This window comes from Sinohyriopsis cumingii, chromosome 17, assembly GCF_028554795.1.
Source record: "Sinohyriopsis cumingii isolate HCF-2022 chromosome 17, ASM2855479v2, whole genome shotgun sequence".
Classification (NCBI taxonomy): domain Eukaryota; kingdom Metazoa; phylum Mollusca; class Bivalvia; order Unionida; family Unionidae; genus Sinohyriopsis; species Sinohyriopsis cumingii.
In genome coordinates, this window is record NC_142977.1 from 120,535,261 (window position 1) to 120,558,302 (window position 23,042).

The 23,042-nt window shown below is 35.7% G+C and overlaps 1 protein-coding gene across 1 annotated transcript in view; it reads right to left on the reverse strand.

The window, feature by feature from the left end:
* LOC149779767 (microprocessor complex subunit DGCR8-like) overlaps nt 1-23,042 on the reverse strand; it is an 88,624-nt gene that overhangs the window by 41,557 nt on the left and 24,025 nt on the right. The window contains exons 4-8 of the mRNA XM_089940624.1: nt 19,083-19,326; nt 14,627-14,758; nt 13,522-13,591; nt 11,325-11,385; nt 9,375-9,450 (exon numbers count right to left, since the gene is read on the reverse strand). Coding sequence (XP_089796750.1) covers nt 9,375-9,450; nt 11,325-11,385; nt 13,522-13,591; nt 14,627-14,758; nt 19,083-19,326 — 583 coding nt within the window. The remainder of the gene's footprint in view (nt 1-9,374; nt 9,451-11,324; nt 11,386-13,521; nt 13,592-14,626; nt 14,759-19,082; nt 19,327-23,042) is intronic.

Consider the following 23,042-nt stretch of genomic DNA (forward strand, 5'->3'; position numbering starts at 1 on the left):
AGAAGATGAGGTCATTCGGGCCCACAGACAAATCATAGTTTGCTCAGCCTGCATGCTGAAGCTAAAGCTATCACAAAGTAAGTCATATATGACAGAAACTTAAGCAAAGCAGAAAACAAAGTATACACTTGGGTGAACTGAGTCATGCCAAGACCATGAGAGGTTGAAACAAAATGAATGAGCAGGGCTTTGACAGGGCTCCGAGTAACTCTAATGTACAGGCTGCAGAATGGCTACCAACTTAAAAATAGTCACCATCTGTAAACATTTGGTAGCCAAATTATGCTATGTGAAATGTATCTTTAAGTATCAGTGCTGATTCTAGATAGGTCATGTAAGAAGTGTCATCCCATGTAGATGTTTATAATACATGTATCATACATGGCAAACCAGATAAAGATATAAGCATCATTTTTTCTAATGTAAGTAGCGAAAAAGCATAATCTGTGCAAAATAATTGTAACCTGTATCTTGCATGCCTTATTTACAGTGTACTGTATGAAAAATGTACATTTATTTTTACTACTATCCTGTATCTACAACGTGGTGAAATTCAATGTGGATTAGAATCAGAATACAAACATACAACATACTGAAAACATTATTAATATTCAACACTCCCTTTAACTACTGTATCATCAACCTCAAATTCTTTTCTTCAGCTCTGTAAAGCAGTGATGATTTATCCTTTTTCTGCTTGGACATGATTTTAACTTTAAATAGACTCATCTTCTCTAAGAACTTTCATCCACAAGCCACAACATAAAAGCCATTTTGATTAACATCTGACACTAATTTCTTTAAAAGTACAGACTAGTCCACTAACTTACTTGATTATCAATATAATGAATCTGCAAGGCAAATTCAAATTACAGAAATCCATCTGAATTCTTGGATTAGGGTCATATACAGTTGCTATAAACAGAAAATTAGGAAAGTATATAGATTGACAATTTAATTCTTACACTATTTTTATCTCTTTCTTTTTAGAATATTCTCAAATTTATGAGTGGAATTAAACAGATCATAATAAAAATGACAAACATAACTTTTTATTGCTTTATTTTTATTTAGTTTTTAATGAACCAGAAATGTAATCCATATACAGGCAAGTGTAAGACAAATTAGATGAAAAAAAAGTGTAATGATTATGCCAAAAGTGTATTTGTTGGCATGTAGGTTAGTATTGCTGATAGGTAAATTGAAAGCAACAATATGAGCCTCTGCGATCAATATCAATGAACTTGAGCCTTGTTCTGGAAGGGTCTTGTCTGAACCAGTGACTGTTCTGTAAAATTTACTTGCTATTACTTTTGGTTGAAAATTTTGAGCAATTTGCTCACTACTTGGAGCCCTGTTGGACAATTTGAAATTGGACAACAGGTTGAATTGAGTCTTGTTGTCAGTAATATCTTTTCTCCAGTAATACTTATATGTGTCAGAACTTGAGAAACAATACACTGACAGTAATGTGAGTTAAGAACTCCATACCCAGATGGATAAAACATAGTCCCAGTCTAGCCACTTCACCACTCAAAATAAAACATAGTCCCAGTCTAGTCACTTCCATCAATCAAAATAAAGCATAGTCCCAGCCTAATACTCTAGTCACTTCCACCACTCAAAATAAAGCATAGTCCCAGTCTAGTCACTTCCACCACTCAAAATATTGTCCTTCTCTGACTTTTGATGGTTTAATGCCATTTTTCAGCACATGATAGGCTATACATGGCAGCCAGTATATTTGGTGAAGGAAGTTCCTGGAAAGAACCACGAACAGAATGAAACCAACTGGAATACTTTCTCACTGTCCAAGCTAAGATTCAAACCCATTTGGATAAAGGTGAGATGTGAGTGATATGTAAATGCATGTGCCTTAGATCAATAGGCCCATCTATGACTTGGACTGAGACATTAGGGATATCCTCAAACTCTTGTCATTGTTGTTGTAATAGGGTTTAATGCCATTTTCAGCACAAGATAGGCTATACATGGTGGCTGGAATTAATGGTGGAGGAAGAACCCGGGAAAACCCGGAAAGAACCAACAACCCACAAGAAGCTTTCTCACATACCCACAATGGCTGAGACCGAGACTCAAACCCATGCAGAGGTGAGATGGCAGTGATCCATAACAGTGAGCACTTTAGACCACTCGGCCATGCGGGGCCCCTCAAACTCTTGCAAGTCCTCCATAATAGAGAGTTCATAGTCTACACTCCTCAGACAGAGCAAGACAGGACTATTGGTAATTCTCTCATGCCAGAGGAGATTAATATGAGCCCCATCCTGTCTTCGATAATGAAACTAGAGGAGGGTACAGAAAGGGCATACCACCTATTTGGTCTGCCAGCCGATGGAGTCATGGGATGATTGTACATTTTGTGATTCAAAGGACATGACATTCCAGACTTAACACCTGGTGGTGGAAGACCTCTAGCTCCATGAGGACTGAATGGGAACAGAGGAAAAATGTCGTTGTCAACCAAGTCCAATTCCTAGAGTAGACAAGTTGCTTCCTGTCCCCAGTCAGGGAATGATGATGTTGTTACAGTGAGGAACAGTTCTAAGTCACCAGCCCTGCAAATGGCTACATTTTTTTTTTTAGCTCTCCTATTAATTTTTATTTATAGTTATTGAATCATTTACAACATCATTTCTCTGATAATATAGGAATATTTAGGCTTGTTGAACAATGAAATATGACTTTAAAGAATGCCACTCAGTCTGGTTCACATTCATGCTGGCACCTTAAAAATAAATATGGCAGCACATAGAAAGTAAATATAAATATGAAAGGCAGATTGTAAAGACTATTTCAATCAATTTATTTGTACTGAAATAATAAAGTGATGAGCATTTCAATTTCTTTACATGCTTTAGTTCTCCTACAGTGAGGTTGATACTACACAACAGCAACAAATGGCACTGCTACAAAGCATAATTTAAGTTTTACTTTCGATACCAGCACATCCATGTTCTGCAATGATTTTTTGAACATACTTTTGTCCATAACATTAATAATAATCATCAAAATTTTGTTGTGGAGCAAACCTGAACATGCATTTTAATTTTAATCTGCTGAACTGAGCATATGTTCTGCAATTTCCAGCATACAAGTCCATGTCTGAATCTCAACTTTTCCTTTTTTTATATAAACCACAACAGCACAGTGCCAGACTCATGACCAAAAAGGTGCGGGTTCTGATCCTACCATTGGACCAGGCTGGGTCAGCTACTATGGCGTGTCTTTGGGCAAGGCACTTCACTCCAGTTGCCTTGGCAATAAATAACCTACACATATTACTGTGCTGTAAAGCAAACCAATCCCTCATTTTTTTATGAAACTAAAGTGAACATAACTCTTGTAAAAGTTTAATCTGTATACTGAATGACACACTCATGAAAATTACCAATGGTCTAGGAAAGGGTCTTTATTACATCTGGTTCTTTATAGCCATGAACCATTGAGATAGAAGTGCCTAGTGAGGCAGCTGTTAGTACCATTTCTATAAGTCTCTGGTCTGACTCAGAGACTGCCCCTTCTGCCAACCAAAAGTGGTCTCTCAAGACAGGTGGTCTCCCAAAAGAGGTGTGTGAAAATTGACTGGTTTCCAGAGTCAATAGTTAGCAATGTTGATGAAGAAAATATACCTATACTCACTGTACATGTGTCATATCTTTTATTCATATATCTTGTTAAATATTGCATGCATTCCTCTCAAAATAACTTTATATAATAGAGATATACATCAAACAACGTAAATCATTTACCATATATACTCGAATAAAAGCCGACCCCCAAACTAAACAGGTATAAAAACTAAAAAGTGCATGACCCGCGTATAAGCCGACCTACAACTTCGAGACATTTCAAGATCGATAAAGTAAGTTCTGAATGCATTTATTTAGGCAAAAATTTACATGCATACTTAGCTAGAGGTTTATTAAAAAGAAATGGTATAAACTTGTTTGAAAAATAATTAATTTTTTTTTTTTTTGTTTCTGCCTAATTTAGATTTGTGTATAATTTGATCAAACGTTGACAAGAATTTAGCAATCGTGAGTTGCTGTAACACTACCTCTCCCTTTTGACTCGATTATTGTTTATCTATGCATTATTGCATTGGGAATTTTACATCAGTGCACCGGTAATTAAGTTTTTACTTTGCTTTGAAACTGTAAATACCTAACTCATTAAAATGTAATCCCAGTATGACAACACAACAAACAATACGGTTTGATTCAACCCTCGCAATTTAGGCTACTGAACGTATTTACATAATGGTGCCACCACATGCACATTGTAGATTTGATTATGCGCTGAATTAAGTACATCCCTTGGAGTCAAGTCATGGGCACCATTGCGATAAACTTTAATATCTCCAAAATTCAATAATAAAGTTTTGGAAATAATGCTTCGAAAGTTATGCTAATACCGTAAAAGCTGAGTTGTAGTTTGCTTTGACATAAGCGACCTTACACCATACCTGTCAACTTTCACGCTGGGAGGGAAAAAAAACGTTGGGGTCGCTCCATGCCTACCTACCGATTTTATAGTATCTTCCGATTTTCACAGAGAACTTCTGATTATTACATTGTCTTCGATTTTCATTTTTTCTAAACTAATAAAAAGTCCTACATGTTCTGTTGTATCGCCTGTGAATTTATTGTTGTGACAAAATAATTACTTTACTATAAAGAATTCGCTTCTTCACTAAATATGTTACGTTTAGAAATTATTCACGTAAATTAATGGGTTTTTTTACCTATAAAATAATACAAAAATAATAAAATAAAGCAGAACAAAAAAAATAAACCACAACAATAAAATCATCTTCAATTAATTTCAGTCACAAGAATGATCACTACGAATGCTGTAACTCCATAGGCTATAGTTCCATTCCCACAAAAGAAACTTACATGAGTGAACCACCTGGCATTTTTATACTGTATATACCAATGTCAATTACCACCGTTAAATTAAAAGAGGGACCACGCAGCAAATGCGTCCTCAAAAAGCTAATTCAGAATACATGTTTTATAATAAACAATACTAAATGCTTAACGAGTTGACAATAAGGGAATAAGGTCGGATATACAAAAAGAGGGGAAAATAGTTGCCTAATGTACGGTACCATGAGGCTGGCTATCTTGGTACCTTAAGTTTAACAAAATTGGTTATCCTTTATTTGCCAATCAATTGCTGGTGCTTGCAAAACACACAATAGTGTAGAACGTGGTTTCTTGAATTACGATGGAGGGCCAATTGTTTTCACAAAATAGTTGCATGGATAAGGATTAACTTTTAATAAGTCGCTCTGAATTTCTTATTTCTTGCTTGTAAATTTATTAATACTTATCTTTAGCTATTGTGCAGACTGACCACAGCTGACCAGAATATGAAAACAGAGCACATCCTGGGGGAAAACAGGGCAAATCACAGGGAGAAATGGCGAGTCTTTTTGCGAATTTCACACATACTGGACCAGGAAGATCGATCAATATTTAATGAAAACAAGGCTTTAAAAATACCACGAAAAACCTCCAGTTTTTAGGTCCCAATCTCTATTTTTTTTATTCAGTCTCCCTACTTGACTTTTTAAAAGTTCATAGGTATGCCTTACACCCCGTTTTACAAAACTATGGTAATCGTGCTAATATTATGGAATAAAAGGCAATTACACAATGTACTGGCATAGTTACCGGTTAAAATTCCCTCTTATCACAAGCCAGTTTCAAAGTTTTAATGATTAACTGGCCTGTACTGCTGTCGCAAAATGAAAGACAAATTCGCCGACTATCAACATAGGAGACGCCGAAACATCAAGCTTACCATTGTGTGGAAAGTTATGATGTTTGTTCAGCTAAAACACTAAATTAAATTGATTGATGTTGATCTTAGTTGATCTATATGAGAATTTTAGCCTTTATTATTACCAATCTTCATGAACATGTAAATTATGATGGTTATGTGCCTTGTACAATTAAAAGTGCGTAACTTTTTAAAAATATTACCTCAGTTTGTAGGATGGCTTATATCACTGAAAATGAGTAACTCGTGAACGCGGCGTGATTCAACATAAATGAAACAGCTATTAAGGACTAGCTGAAATGTTATCTGGAAGAACGCAATTTGGTTGAAACCATGCATAAAGCAAAATCTGCATTTATGTTTGGGAATAAGTAAGGATTTAAGTGATGCTATGCACTGTGTAAGTACTGTACATTACAGTTTAGCATGGTCTCCCTGGTAAACTCAACTGGCCCACAAATTATGAAGTCTGTATTTACCTTTATTTAACTTCGTGTTGGAGAAATCAGAAAATATGCACATGCAAAATAATAACAAAATCAATCATAGTACTTTATAACAGTTTAATAATTGTCGGGTCAACGAAAGTTACTATTTTTACATGCCTATGTCTTAGGACATGGATAAAGTTATTGTCTCATGTCTCAAGATTTACAGCCATTAAAGTAGCCAACAAAAAGACCTAAAAACTGTCCAGTTTAGACATTGGCCCGCGAATAAGCTGACCCACCTTTCCTTTCTTCCAGGCCTTTCAATTTTTCCTAAATTATTTGTCTTATATGAGAGTATATATGGTATATTTGAATGTCACATGAATATGTACATATATTAGTACATGTACATATATTAGTACATGTACATGTATATGATTTGTGAAATGAACAAAGGTAATATTTATCATATCCATAAGGTAACTTCACATGGCCATACATTTTAGAGTTGTTTCAAATGTAATAAAAACTGCATAGTTAGCTATGACATATGCATCTTATTCTATGACATTTTTTACTCAGCTGTTTGGTCTGAACATGTATCTCCATTTCTGAGCAAAGAAGCATAAGTTTGGGATTGCCATGTTGTAAAGCAAATTCTTTAATCTCCTTTAAATGTTCTATGACTGTAGAATGTGAAATAACCTGAGGCAGAATTTCACCAACAGATGACTCATTGTCACTATCACCGTCTGCACTTGGAGAAGTGCTCGATTTACCTCTCTGAAGAATATCCTTCTCCCAGTCTGGCTTGTTTAGATCTATATACACTGTCCATCATGCTGTGGCATATTTCCTCTGTGCTTGTGCACCTTTCTGCCATTCGTTTCTACTGGACTTGTCTTTGATAACACTTGTGTTTTACTGACATTTAAGATGGCTGCTATTTTGCAAGTGGTCTAACCTTTTTCACTTCTTTCAATTACATTATTTCTTTCTTCTAGTGTTGGAATTTTTCTTGTTTTCATCTGAGATTCTGCCACTGTTATTAGTGTTGACGTAATAATGACTAGATGTATTTCGGTTTTGATAAGATTTGGGGGAAATGTGGAATAAATATATAATATGTACCAATGAATGAAACCAAAAGACATAATTAATGCATCAAGAAACAATACATTTAGTTTGAGACTAAGTTTAAATCACCAGCGTTATAGCTCAATAAACAAAGGTTGCGACCATCTGCACCCAGGTAAACAGATGGTAGCTTGGTAAAACACTAACAAAGGAAAAGAAAAAAAAACCAGATTCCGGAAATGATTCTCACTTACTAGTATTAAAGACAAAGAGCACATTCACCCACCCACCCCCAGGCATTATGGCTTGACTGGAAAGACAAACGATGTACTCAACCCTACAATGAAGCCCTTTCAGAAGATTTTGCACACTGGGACATTAGGGCTACCAGAGTTGTGTGGGTTTTCACAAAGATAAAGAAGAAATACAAACCTCTAAATTGACTGCCTATGTCCATAATTACTCCCTTTGATGGAAAAATGGTTAATTTTACTGGCTATTCACATGACTTTGGCACTAAAATGGCAGTTAGTGACATGTTTTTTAGTCTGGTTTACTGCAGTTTACAATTGACACCATATGCTGGACTTATAAATTTCAAAAAACTGGTAGCTAGCTAAACAAAAATTTTTAAAATACCTTATTGGAACAATCTTTACTATTTATGCGGTCTTTGTTATAAAGGATTAAATGATGGTTAGTGGTGTTTATCTCGCTATATGATTGTTGAACTGTAGTGTTATTTAATGTGCACTTTGTTTGCATACTACATGTATCCTGAGCTCTTGTGTTTACAAAGGATTAAGTCAAGGTCATTGGTGTTGATCTGGTTTTTTTTGCAATGCAGTTGTTCATAGCAGTGTCGAAATGCATATTTTGCCAAGACAATGCAGTCGCTGGTCACGTTCAGCAGGTGGTTACTAATAACAGCATGCATATATAATAAAATTGATCCATGCATTACGATTGTGGTCGTAAATGACATGAGGTCGCTCATAGCAGAAGTCGCTCATAACAGTTTTTACTGTAGTATATTTTACCCATGCTTTAACTAAATACATCAACTGATGCAGAAGATGCAATAAAAAGTTCATGCCACAGACATTCCCAATGAAGTCATACTATGCCTCATAATTCACAAAACAATTATGTTAAAATAATTATAACTGGGTAACTATTTTAAGAAGAAACTCATGTGTGCATATATTTTAGTTTTTGTCATGATATGAAATATATCCATTATTCGCTTGGAACAATAATTTTTCTTTTTATTTTATACTCAAACACACTGGCTAACTAAAGCATATAACACTGAATAACAGTACAGTGTTTAAACATTTCAGATATTTATTGTTTATATTCTGCTGTTTTGTTTTTTTTTTACACTGAAAATATCAGTAGTAAAAAATTTCTTTCCTAATTCAAGGTAAAAAGCCATATGAACAAAAAATAATAAAACAAAAATGAAATAAGTGCATTGTTGGATTTGAAACTGTTACACCTTTATAACAGCTGGCCATGCTTCCCACTAGACAAAGCTAGCAACAATATGGCAAATGAATATCTTGGTCATAATGTTATCGATGTACAATGACTGCGCTGAAATTGGCAATTCACACCAATGCATTATCAAAATTCTTTTGTTTGGAAAATTCACAAATTCAAAGACTAGCATAAAATAAATTGACTGATTTGTGAAATATGGATACTGGCCTCTGTCAACATCATATTTCACAAGTTAAAAAAAAAAACAATTTTCACAATTTAAAAAAAGCAATGTACAGAACTCAACAAATGTCACAAAATACATAACAAGATTCATCCCACTGAACATGTGCATCACAGATTTGACTTTTCTTCCAGTACAAAATTCTTTAATATCAAATTCATCTGACTTTAATTTGCTACTCAAATTAGGTTGATTTTGACTTTAACATGTTAAATCATCATTTTTGGCACAAGGTTATAACTGCAATACATTTTCATCCAAAATCTATTACAGCATAGTTTTAGTAACAAGATAGGACCAGTGGACAAAAAACATAATATTACCTTTGCGTTTCTGGCTTGACCTAGTATCTTGCTTTTCAGCGGGAATTGGACAAGTGATAAGTTTGGTGGTGGACGGCTGAAAAAAAAATCAGAAAACTTTGTTTACAAAATTCTCCAAAAATTCATTCCCAAAACTCAGAAATGATACAATGAGATGTAACGACATGCATGTTCAGACCCTGAAATGAGTAATATTATCAGTGAAACAAGTCACTGCAGAATGAACACAAACAAGTTGTAGAATATGGTATGATGATAAATAATGAACAATAATTGAACTGTAGTCAAAATCAACGTAAGTGTAATCTCATTGATCACAAAATGTCATCTGTGTGTAACAGTTTGTAACGTGACATCAGCAACACCACTACTTAGGCCTCTGAACCGTTTATAAATTTTGCTGTAGCTTTTGTCCAAAAATGTTAAGGAGATTTTTCACTACTGCATTCAAATTTTTACCAGGATTTTCAAGAATCAAGGTAGGACAATTTCTACTTTCATTCCAAGATGGTACCAACTGATCATTATCATATCCAATCCAACCCTGGCCATGACAAGTAACCTGTGATAATTTTGACCTTCAACTCATGATGGTACCCAGAGTTGCCCAATGTCAACCTGGGAAATTAGGGACAAAATGGTAACAATTTGTGGTTCTATTTGAAAAAAAATTTACACTTGGATCCCTGTTTATCACACCACATGGCTCCATTCTAAGCTATCTCAATTTTTGGGACAGATTTTTGTATCTTTAAAACATGAATGACACTTTTGGGGTTTTTTAAAATTTGTTTTTCTATAAAATGATGAATTTATTTAAATTTAATTCCATAGAGCCTTCAGGATAGGCTTAAAATCACTGTCTGACATTTCAAAGTCAAGGCACACAAGAAAGGTTTATAGAAACACTGCTGATTTTAGTTAGCAAGTAAACACAAATGTTGCAGAAATCTAATTTGAAAAAATAAATAAGACATATGTCATGACGAAAACACAATCAAGCAAAATGAAGTGTTTGGAATAATGGTGCAAAACTGATCATATGACAAGAAATGCCGGAAAAGACTGGGAATGAATGAGGCAAATTGTTCTGATTATATGCATGAAACTGGTCTTATTTCACAAATCACCATAAAGACAAAAATGGACCAAAAACACTCTAGTTGTATGCAGGAAACTGATATGTTAAAATTATCAGAAAAAACTTGTAAGGGTAGAAAATACTCAGATATGGCTTCAAGTTATGCCAAATTTTTCTTTCCATTTATAGGTTTTTTTAAAACAAAAAAGCATTTTTTAAATATAGCGGCATGATTTTGTCTGTAAATAGACAATTTATGACATTCTGTGCTAACACGTATGGTTTATGACATAATATACAAACAGAAATGGCTCATGACATTTTATGCAAACATATAAGGCTATGACAGACTATGCGAATGATTGCCTGTAACATAATGTGCAAACACAGATGGCCTGTGACATTCTGTGCAAACACAAATGGGTTATGACAGTCTGTGCAAAGAATGATGGCTTGTGATATTCTGTACAAACAGAAATGGCTCATGACATTTTATGCAGACATATAAGGCTATGACAGACTATGCGAATAATGGCCTGTAACATAAAGTGCAAACACAGGTGACCTGTAACATAATGTGCAAACACAGGTGACCTGTAACATTCTGTGCAAACACAGATGGCCTGTAACATTTTGTGCAAACATTCTGTGCAAACACAGTTGGCCTGTAACATTCTGTGCAAACACAGATGGCCTGTAACATTCTGTGCAAACACAGTTGGCTTGTAACATTCTGTGCAAACACAGATGGCCTGTAACATTCTGTGCAAACACAGATGGCCTGTGACATTCTGTGCAAACATAGATGGGTTATGACAGTCTGTGAAAAGAATGATGGCTTGTGATATTCTGTGCAAACACAAACTTACAAGAGCTGGACGAGACTGTCTCTTCATTTCATTCAAATGTCGCCTCTTTTCTTTCCAAGACCTGTTCAGGATACACAGATAAAGAGATGACAAATGAAAATTGGAAAAACTAAATGCTATCAAATCTACATTTCAGATAACATATAAACTTAATCCAATTACAATTAAAGCTAACAAATCTAGCTGACTTTCTGACCCATGATAAGTATGAAAAAAACCCAGAAGAAATCACGAATTCATTAACTTCAATTCATAGAGAGTGTGCATCAGTTGCAGAGGTGAACTGGTTACTAAATGGCATTTACTCATTCTGAATTCTGGGGAAATGTTTGTTAAAACAGATAAAATATTCTGTCCACTTCAGCATTTTAATTATCTCTACTAATAATGACAAGAGTCCCTTGAAAGGACCGATGAATTTCTAGAAATTCAAGAACATCTTCTGTATTTACTGCTGAGTGTTAAAACCATCTCTGATATTCTTAAGTGGTGTGATTTTTAAACTAGCAACTGTGGCAGCCATACTGGATGAAAGCTCAGCACTATTTTTAATTAGTACAAATTAGACACCATTTGAAGACTTTTGGTAAAAAACCCATGTTGATAAGATCATCCATTAAGGAGAATTTGTCACAAGGTTTTTAATATGTTTATTGTGTCAGTCATATATGGCGTCAGATCAGCACTGTTTTCATTCAGGACAAGCTAGATATCATAATCAGTTTTCTGGTCTACACTGACAAAACTTGACATTCTGGAGGAGTAGCAATAACAAGATTTTCATGATTGCTGCAATGGTGGCCAGGCAAGAAGTTTAATAGTTACATTTTTATTTACGTATTCTGGTAAAAGCCCAAGTTGACACAACTTGAAATCTAGGAGAGGAAGAAAAATTTTCAAGATGGCTGCTGTGGTGGCCATATTTGACATCAGATCATCACAATTTGTATTTAAGCCCAACCAGACACCAAAATAAGTCTCCTGGTCAAAACCCCATTCTAACTTTTTTTTCAGGAGGAGGAGATGTAATAACAAGATTTCCAAGAAAGCTGCTGTAGTGGCCATATTGGATGCCAGATGGGTCCAACTACAAATCATACTAAGTATTTCAGTTAAAATCCCATGTTGATCAAACCATGCATTCAGGAGAAGTTGCAATAACAACATTTTCAAGACTGCCACTGTACTGTCCATGTTAGATGTATATGTGGCACCATTTTCCTACAGAACCAACTAGACATCACAATAATTCTGGTCAAAACCTCACATCAATATGTCCATTCAGGAACAGTAGCAATAACAAGATTTTTAAGATGGCTTCTGTGGTAACCATATTTTAACTTCAAAACAGTATGATTTTCATTTAGGACCAAGCAGACATCATAAAAGTACTTTCAGTGAAAACTCCTTGTTGATATGACCATCCAAATGATAGACATCACACATAATCAAAAAGAAGTAAATGTTGTGTGGCAAGATGAGCAATCCATCTCAGAGGCTCTTCAATGCTCACTTTAAGATTCTGCCAACTCAGCAACTGAACTGCAATAGCAAAAGTTCCTTCACTGAAGCCATAGACAGTGATTACCCTAATAAAAAATCCCTGTGATTAAAATGGAGAGATGTGCCATGGGGACAGCGGTATGCTGATCCAGTCCATAATTTTCTTTTTCTAAATATTGATTTTTATTGCCTTTTGATTGCCTTGGCACACAGTATAGCAGCATCACCTCCATTAAATCTCCATCTGGAACCAACCTGTGAATGAGGCAGAACACTCAGTATGTTTCTGTCCTAAAAACTGATATGATTCTAATTCAACTAGCAATGGATTCTTGCTAGGACGAAACAATGCATTGTCTCAAGCATTAAAGACACATTCACAATACATGAACATTCTGCTCTTTTTCTGATCCAGCATACCACTCCGTTAGTGTTAGGACTGGTTGGCCTGGTGTCAGGATAATGTGACTGGGTGGGACATCGTGCTACATGTCTGCAGCATGATGCCCCAGTGCTAGACATTACTATAAACTGCCACACTGCAGACATCATAGCAATATGAATGAAAAATTGTTAAAGCTGTATTAAAAATCCTAATCACACACACTGTTTCGGCAGGTAGAAGAACACGGAGCCCAAATCTGATCAACTAAATGGCTCAAGACTGAAATCATCAGTAATAAGAAATACTCACTTAAATTTCTTGATTGTAATTGTTCTAAATTCAAATAATCTCTCACAGTATTCTTTTATTTGGTCAGGATCTGAAACAGAAAATATATGATTTCTAAGCAAAAAAACATAAAGGAAATGCAAAATGCACCTACATAGTTGACTTTTCCTTTGTAATTATTGATCAAAGGAATGACTTGAAGAAACCTGGTACATTTGATTTGACAGTCAACAATAACAGTGATAAAGGTTGAATGAGTTCCTTGTGCTGATATTTACAAGCCAAAAAAATTCCATTTCACCATTAATGGGGAACATAATTGGTTTTAAACGAACTGAACGTAGTTATAGTTCATACGCCATAGTTATAGTTCTCATGCCCGAGTCCAAAACTGAAAGAGAGGAAATTTCCACTGGAAACTAAAGGCCAAAGTGTTTTACATACACAAGACATTTAATGAAGACATAATGATAGGGCTCAGAAAATAGTTTGTTTTTATGCTGACAGATAATCTTTTTGTTAATAAAATATGTGAATCATGCAACAGAATAGGCCTAGTCATGCTATCATTTTGCATGTATACTCCCTTTTCAAAAATTTGCATTTACTCCCATTTTCCGTTTTGTGATTACTCCCTTTTCCCCATTTGTGATTACTCCCTTTCCCTACTTTGTGATTATTCCCTTTTCCCACTTTGTGATTACTCTCTTTTCCCACTTTGTGATTACTCCCATTTCCCACTTTGTGATTACTCTTTTCCCACTTTGTGATTACTCTCATTTCCCACTTTGTGATTACTCTTTTTTCTCACATTGTGATTACTCTCTTTTCTCACATTGTGATTACTCCCTTACCCCATTTTGTGATTACTCCCATTTCCCACTTTGTGATTACTCTTTCTCTCACATTGTGATTACTCTCTTTTCTCACATTGTGATTACTCCCTTACCCCACTTTGTGATTATTCCCTTTTCCCACTTTGTGATTACTCCCATTTCCCAATTTGTGATTACTCCTGTTTTCCAATTTGTGAATAATCCCATTTCTCAATTTGTGATTACTCTCTTTTCCACTTACTGTGTCCCAATTTGTGATGGCAACACATATATATGCTTCAAGACATTACCTAAGGATGTTTCTTTCTTCTTTTCTTCTGCTGACTCAATTCGGGCCTCTGCCATTTTGTCTCTGTCTTCATTTTCAACAGATGACTCGACCTGTGACTTGTCACCTGATAGACTGTTTTCTCCTATTTTGGCTGCATTGGTTTGAAGAAAATAGCTTATTAAATGGCTGCAAAAACAAATCACACTTGCACCCCTCTTTTACACAAATGTTTCAAACCAATTACATACCTAGAAAGGATTTGTCTTTTAAACATTGTTCATACATAAATTTCAAAATGAAATTTAAAGACATTTTAGGGCCTTATCACCCACTGTTAAGAGAATGTTTCTGACACAGCAATATACATAAATAAAAAAGCCTTTCTCTTATCACATGAAAATTGGTCAGCAATGTTGCCATCAGGAAACATAAGCTTGGAAAGCTTTGTTTTATTTTCAATAGATTTATAAGAGTTATGGGCCAAAACTGTTTGTATTGTCCACAAAATTTCAGCTTTCAGTACAGTTGTTTTTTCCAACAAAGCCAGCTATACCTTTTATGCTACTGGAAGAGGTACAAGGGCCCAGATAACCGATGGAATGGGGTGGGATCAATGTACACAGAATGAGTCACTTAAACTTGCTGCTGCATTATTTGTTCCATTTTACACTCATCCATATTCAAGCTTACTGGCACTGAATAGAATTTATTTTGCAATAAAGAAATTACTGAAGATTTGTGATTCCAAATTTCACAAGTGTTTTGTGCTCCTTACTTCTTGAATGTGATTTCAGCCCAAGATCTATGTTTTTAAGACAAATTACACAGTACACCTTGTACATATTTCACCCATAACTTCTCTGACCCAACTGTAGCCAGACAACCACTTCTCACTGAACATGCTTGCCAAGCATGATAAAGCAGAATAATTCTCATCCATTTCTGTTGGCCATTTCTATTGTTAATTGGAAAATCACTCAGTTTTACTAAATGTAATGTCACTCTGCAGCTTAGAAAAAAGTGGCAGTTGTCAGCGATTGGATATGTATAATATGACATACAATTAAAAGTGTGGATATAGCGGTATCCAAGCAATATTAGTACCTTGCGCATTTTGACAATCAGTGTACATTATTCTTTAATTTCGACAAAAATTCACAGAATTTTCTTTTTCATTTGAACTACATCAAATATAATTCATTTTGTAGAAAAAAGCTCTAATCATGCAAAATTCAAGGGCTTTTAAAAGCCTTTTGTCAAAATTCAATGTGTTTTCAAGTTAAGATTTAACTTAAGGACTTTTAAAAGTGAACCATGACATTCAAGGACTTATCAATGCTGTGTGAACCACATGAAAGCAAAAACAAAGAACTCCCCATTTCTTTGTTCCTCACAATGACAATTTACATCAATCTGTAACACAGGTACTTAACAAATAAAAAAGATAAATCTAGCAAGATGAAAGAAATGAACTTTGGAGTGTGATAAAGTCTATGATTTTTACGGTCAAATACTAACATTTCGTGCCAGGAAGCTGACTAATTTTGGTTGTGACCTTATATTTACATGACCACATTTATGTTGGGAATTATCTTCTGCTACCTCCTTAATTAAACCCTCCCAGAAAGATGAAAAATTAATTATATGCAACATATTCAAATTAGTATCAATGGGAAATAACTCTTCCAATACACTATTATAATTACCTCCCCACATACCTGTGTAATGGATGTTCTTCAGTTTAAGCTTGCTTTGCAAGGTGTAGGAGGGCATGATCATAATGTGGCTGAATAAGTATTAAAAAAATGTCCATCAACTATACTGCCTAATCACAAGTGCAGGCAATAGGTCAGGGGAGGAGGAAATGCAAAAGCATCCAAACTCTACCTTGCTCACCCTTTCAAGCATATTATGGTATGGGTCTTCACATGATGGATAATACTACTATCCTAATGTGGGGTAGTACAGCTGATGTGTAATAGATATTGACACATGAATACTGTAATGCCTTGCAAAAAAAAATATGTAAAGAAACAGATCATATTTTCTTGCCGAGGAAATATTCCTGGTCCAAAAAGACATGCAAAATTAACTCACCCAGCAAGATGATGTATGAATTAGCATTCAATGGTATCCCTGCACAATAATGACCATATGGCACCCATTAAAAGTAAAGTTGCTAAATTGTAAATGAAAGAACTGCATAAAGCTTTGGGAATCCTGGAAGCTAAAACTAATGACTAATACTAAAATTAAGATGATCTGGAAACAGCCTTAAGCAACATTCCGGTTAAAGATTTGATCTTACTGGAAATTCGTGTAAAAACCCACAAGAGATTCCATTTAGAGAACAATTTGAGATACCAGAGCTGATTCAGGTCAAAGTTGGCCAAATAGATCCTTGTCGTGACCGTTATCTGCTCTCCCATCATATCTGAATTTGTAGAAAATCATGGAATGGAATCCGAAGTCTTTAATCAATTTCTTCTGAGTGAAGAGCCTGAGAAGAAAACTGGCCAATTGCAGATGTCTTTGTCCCTGCACGTGCATTTAAAAACACTCCACTTTCCTTCATACATTTTTTAAGTGAAGGGTTTCGTAACATGCAAGATCCACTCCACAATTTATGTGCTGAAATCCTATTCCACACTGAGCTTTCCTGCTAAGAGCCAGGCATGATGGAGAAGTATGTCGGGTTCACAAGTTGATAGAGGTTACTCCACCATTCACTTGGGGGCATTGTCCTCATTAGACAAGCCCTCCATGTCTGAATAGATCATACCAGGTAGAAGGGAAGTAACAACATTGGGAAATGGCAGGTAAAGGTACCTGCCCACGAGATATGTAATAAAACATACACTCATGATATGAACTGATGGACTAGCCACCAGTTTAGATTGTGGAGTAAGCCTGCAGGGCTAGCAGTAAAACAGCAGTATGGAAGGACTAACCACAGGCAATATTTAATGGAATGGTTCGCTTGGTTTGCAGCACAACTCATTAAAACCATTCTTTAATTGAAATTAGCAAAGGCCAGTGGCTGGATGGATTGGTTTCCAGCCAGGGCAGACACAGATAGCACAGGTGGCTGATGTAAAGAGCAGAAAACTTCTTTGAAGTCAGCAGAATCCCAAACATGGACTTACAGATACTCTGGCCCCAAATGAGGTCTTGTACCAACTGGCTGGACATTTTGACTCAGTGTTGTGATGAGGGATCACAACATTGCAGAACCATGGATTAAATCCCTTCTGACCAATTTGTGCAGGCACTGCAAGATGAAGTACATCTGGTAAACAAGAGAAACATTATTAATGACCTCTGAGACCTTTGCACACTACAACTGCAAGGTTGATGACAAAGTCTACAATGATGAAAAACTTTCAAAAAATGATGATGAAAACATACAGAAAAGTTACCAATTCAAAATTAAAAACAAAAAGACCAAAAAAACAACATTACTGACTTTGCAGACCAAGGGTAATTCCAGAGAAATCCAACAGAGTAAGTTATAGAGATTTGATAATGACATATATCAACCAGAAAGACACCAGGTACAATCACCGACCCACAGGACGATACTGGCAAGTTTTCTGGTATACCCATGCTGGCCAAGACAAGAGTCAAACCCATGCAGGTAGAAGTGATATGTCAGTGATTTGTAAAGGCAAGTGCCTTAGACCACTCAGCCACGTGAAGGCCTGAATATAATTAACACTGAATATAATTAACAGAATCATAAAGAGTTACTTCCTGCATTATCTTATAAAGAGTAACTTTCAAGACTTGAAAGCTTCAAACTGGTAGTATAAAAATGAAATCCTATCTACACATTATCTTCATGTTATTTAAATTTCTGTGACGGACACAAAATATATTGGTATAACCATGTTACAGCAATTTTAAGACCAGCATGCAAAATTAGGTCAAACTGCATAATCAGTCTTGACATTTCCAGTTACTCATCAAATGATCAACTTAGTTGTGGATAATATTGTTTAATCATGTAAAATCCATTTATGATCTGATATACACAAATGAATGGAGCACATTCAGGTTAAAAATCACCCAAAACTGTCTGACTGTAACATGCTGACAGCAATATGGTTCTAAGCATACTTTGTTCCAAATACCCCATGGTCAACATTAGATAATATACAGCACTTGTGTACTGCCATCATGAATTTACTATACTTGAACTCTGGAACCTTATTTCAAACCACTGGCTCCTGCAACATTTCCTAATGAAAGTAGTGGCTCCCCTCTCTTATGAGACAACCACTTCTACAGTGAAGATGCGGCCTTAAAAAGAGAGGGTGCTTACAGTGAGAGGGGCAGTAAGGCAAAATTGTAAAATTATACTGGGTTGGTGTCATGTAATGTGGCTTTTGATGACAGGGGTAAGAGATGCTTCTGAAGGAAGGAACCACCTATGCAACTTAAGAACTGCTTTACAAAAAAAAATCCAATCTTACTAATTTGTTGATCTCGACTAGATTGGTTCTCTGCTGATTTTGACTTCATAAAAGTTGCCCCTGCCCCTATATCTCCATTCATCAGGTTGCTGCCATTCACTTCAGTGTTAGCTGTGGATTTCAAAATAACATCTGCAGAAGAAGTGGATTCTGGATTCATGTCCTCATTGGCAGCAGTCCTTTCTTTCTCCAGCTCTCTCCTGTATTGCAGACATGGAATTGCACTCAATGGAATGTCATGTTTCTGTAATTTAATGATAGAAATTAGTACACTATTTGGTAACTGCATATTTGGAATAAATAAGGTCAAGGTCACCTGACTGGTATAGTCTAAACTAGCTTATATTTCAAGTCTGGGATTAAATGAAAGTATAGTTTGAACAAAGCAATAAATTGCTCATGTCAGTTTCAGAACATTACCTTGAAATTATCTTAAAAATGTACATTGGCTGCCATCTAATACAGTCCATTATCCTAAAACAAAAACTTCACGAGTGACATAGATTTCTGCAAAACATTTCTCTCATTCTGTATGAGTGTTGCACATAGGATCTCAAGGACAGGGAACACTGTCCCCCACTCTCTAGATTTGGGGGGCATACAATATTTTAGAGGGACAAAGGAAACAAATGGTACATAATGCAACAATAGTGCTTTAAAAATGAAAGAAACTTCTTTGCTGTGAAAGTTTGGCAACCTTGACTTTGTGATCTACACTAAACTATCATATTTTCCATAGACATTTTACAGTACTGCAGTATAAGCTTTCAGGTCCCGCGCATTAGTATATTTTTAAAAATACATCTATAGAGAGAAAGTAATTTTAAAGTGATGGAAGCAAATTTTAAGTTCAATATCATATAAAACTTGTTTAAAAGTTTATTTCCAAATGCTGTGCTCACAGTGGGACTCCCACATAAATCCAGGGGGCCCTGCCAAAATTATCCAAACTGGGCTCGACGTTTGCTAAGGACGTTCTTGTATGTCGACCTACTTCATTTTACAAGTCATAAAGAGAAAGCAGCAAGATCATGTCTGAAATATTTAAATTGGTTCGGAATCAGAATGTTACTACTTGGATTCTTAAGAAATATTGGCAGCAGGTGGAAAAGCTGAAATTGTCTACATCAAGCAGTAATTATTTCAGTACTACATGATCCCCATTTATAAAAGCATGACATCATACAAAGCACATGCTGTTTTGTTGATTGGCAGATGGAAGGGAATTAAGTCTACTTTCTCACAAGAGTTGTGTCTGATTAAACAAAGGTATATGGAATTTTTGCCATGCAAAAATGGAAAATTGTCCAGCAAGTATAAACAGTAAACTGGCCAATGAGTTCAGCTGAATGCTATTTTGCTTTAAATTAATGCGGAAATGGTTTGAGTGTTATGATTTATTTTCAAGAACTTTAGTTTTTTTTAACCCATCTTCCTGCTGGATAACCAGTTTCATTCATGTCCATTGTTACATACTTGTTAGATTTCAAATTTAAATAGCACAATTTGATGGATTGAGGAAGTTTTCATAATAGTAATTCTTACAGGAAAAAAAATTGGTTGGTGAATTGTGGATTTTAGAGTGCATCAACACTGTAAGGCTACAAAGCATCACAAAAAAGGTTTTATGATAAAGAAGTATGTTTCAAAAAGATTTATTACAGTGATACAAGTTCAAAAACAATGATAATATGGTGAAAATATATGAAGGTTCACTAACAACGGGGTGGGAGGGGATGTAAATGGTGTGTATAATGGGAAAATAGATAATAAAAGATAAATTAGGGTGATTAATAGAAATTGTTGGCTAAAACACTCTAAGGTAAAAGTTTCACACAAGCTGTATTTTAGAATAAATTGGTTGTTGTTGTTGTTGTTGGGTTTAACGCCATTTCTCAGCACACGATAGGCTATGCATGGCGGCCAGTATTAATGGTGGAGGAAGAACCCGGGAAAACCCCCGGGAAGAACCACCGACCCACGAGAAGCTACTGGAAAGCTTTCTCACGTACCCACATTGGCTGAATCCTAGACTTGAACCCACGCAGACAGAGGTGAGATTGCAGTGATCCGTAACGGAGAGTGCTTTAGACCACTCAGGGCCCCAGAATAAATTGGAAAACAATAATTCATAAAGTGATACATGGTGAAGGCAGTGCTCAAAATTCTGATAGCCAGACTCCCTGGGCCCCTCTAATTTCAGATCAGGCCTGTCCTGTGTTCTAGAAGAGGTGACCATTGGGTAAGTTGAAAACAAAACAATCAAATTTGCCAGAGAAAAATTTGATTATGCTGATGAAATGCAGAAATGTATTTTCAAGATGTTGACATACCTGCCAAAATATGGTACAAACTGATTAAAATTAGATCACCAATACCTACATGAAGTGGAGATCTAATTTTAATCCAACTGTAACACAGCATGTCATGCTATAACAGAATCTTAGAATACTCCCAAACTCTTTGTGATGGTAATGTTTTGAAAACACAATTTTCTTTAATCTTCAAAATCAGTAAAAACACCATTTCAGTAAACCTATCCTGTTTGCAGTTTAAATAGTGGCAATTAAAAGACAAAGAGGTCTGCTATATTCCAGTTTCACATATTAATTAAATGGCTGACAATAGCTAGTGAGATGTGTTTGAAGACTGCAGTGGTTGTGCGTAGACTGCAGTGGGTGTGCACAGACTGAAGTGGGGGTCGTAGCAGTGGGTGTGTGTAGACTGCAATGGTGTGTATAGACTGAAGTGAGTGGGTGTAGGCTGCAGTGGGTGAGCCCATTGTGTTAATTGGCATAGGTACAATCAGGACATGGAACACCCCAACATAGGTAAATAAAGGGAAAGTGTAGGAGAACAAGTTATTACATATCACTGCTATGAATGAGAATTAAGCCATATGTATTATAGATTTTTGACAAGACTGTGATGCTTCTTTGAAGTTGGATTTTACTGCATATATAAAACACAAAGCACTATCATTTAATCTGTCAGAATTGTGATTAAGTGTGAATCATTTTATAAGCCTACTTAGACAGCAATTAGCTATCAGCAAGGCCCAACAAAAGCTAGTTCAGACCTTCTGGTCAAATCAATTTTACCAGCAAAAAAATAAAATAAAGGTGAGGCAATTAACTCTTTGCACATATTGCAAATATTCTGACATACATCAACCTGGTTCTGACCAGGATTTGCACAGAGAATCCATCAGAGAAGTTTGAACACCAGGACCATCCAATCACTTGTGTGTAGTGATGAACACTAATGACACTTGCAGTACCTTCAAAACCTAACTGAACCTTACTGAAATTAATATGAACTACAGCAGATGCAACATTCTGTGACATAATATTAAAAAAGGGAAAATTTTGGGCATATGGAAATTGGAGTCTGGGCTTGTGGAATTTAAGCTAGGGCTTGTGATTTTTTTAAAGTCACTAGCCCTGGGCATGTGTCTAACAAAAATATTTTTCTTTAAGCACTGGTGAAGGGTTCACTGCAAGAAATTCACTCAGGTGGGTCTTCAGTCATTAATATGTAGCAATGGGATACGTAAGTATGACCAATTCTAAATCTTGCAACGACTATCTCGTTTCTATGGGTGGTTCTGTAGGAGGAAGACCAGTCACCTAAGATAGGTTTAATCACAAGGAGCTTGTTATTGACAGCATCATCCTTCTAAGATGACTGCCACTTTCTAAACAGGATTTTTTAAATACCAGGTCTAAAATCAGATGGTTGCAGAGATATGGTTATTTAGCAGTATGATCTTCTTTTTAATTAATACCGACATGCAGGGTAACCCAAAGTATACTATACTGTGAAAAATACAGTGTGATCCCACTATAACACGGTAGTTGGGAGCCATAGAACCTGACAATGGTATAGACCAAACCATGTGAAAACAAATGCCCGTTTCTTACTGTGGCGGCAAAATCAAAGTATTGCATGATTGAGACT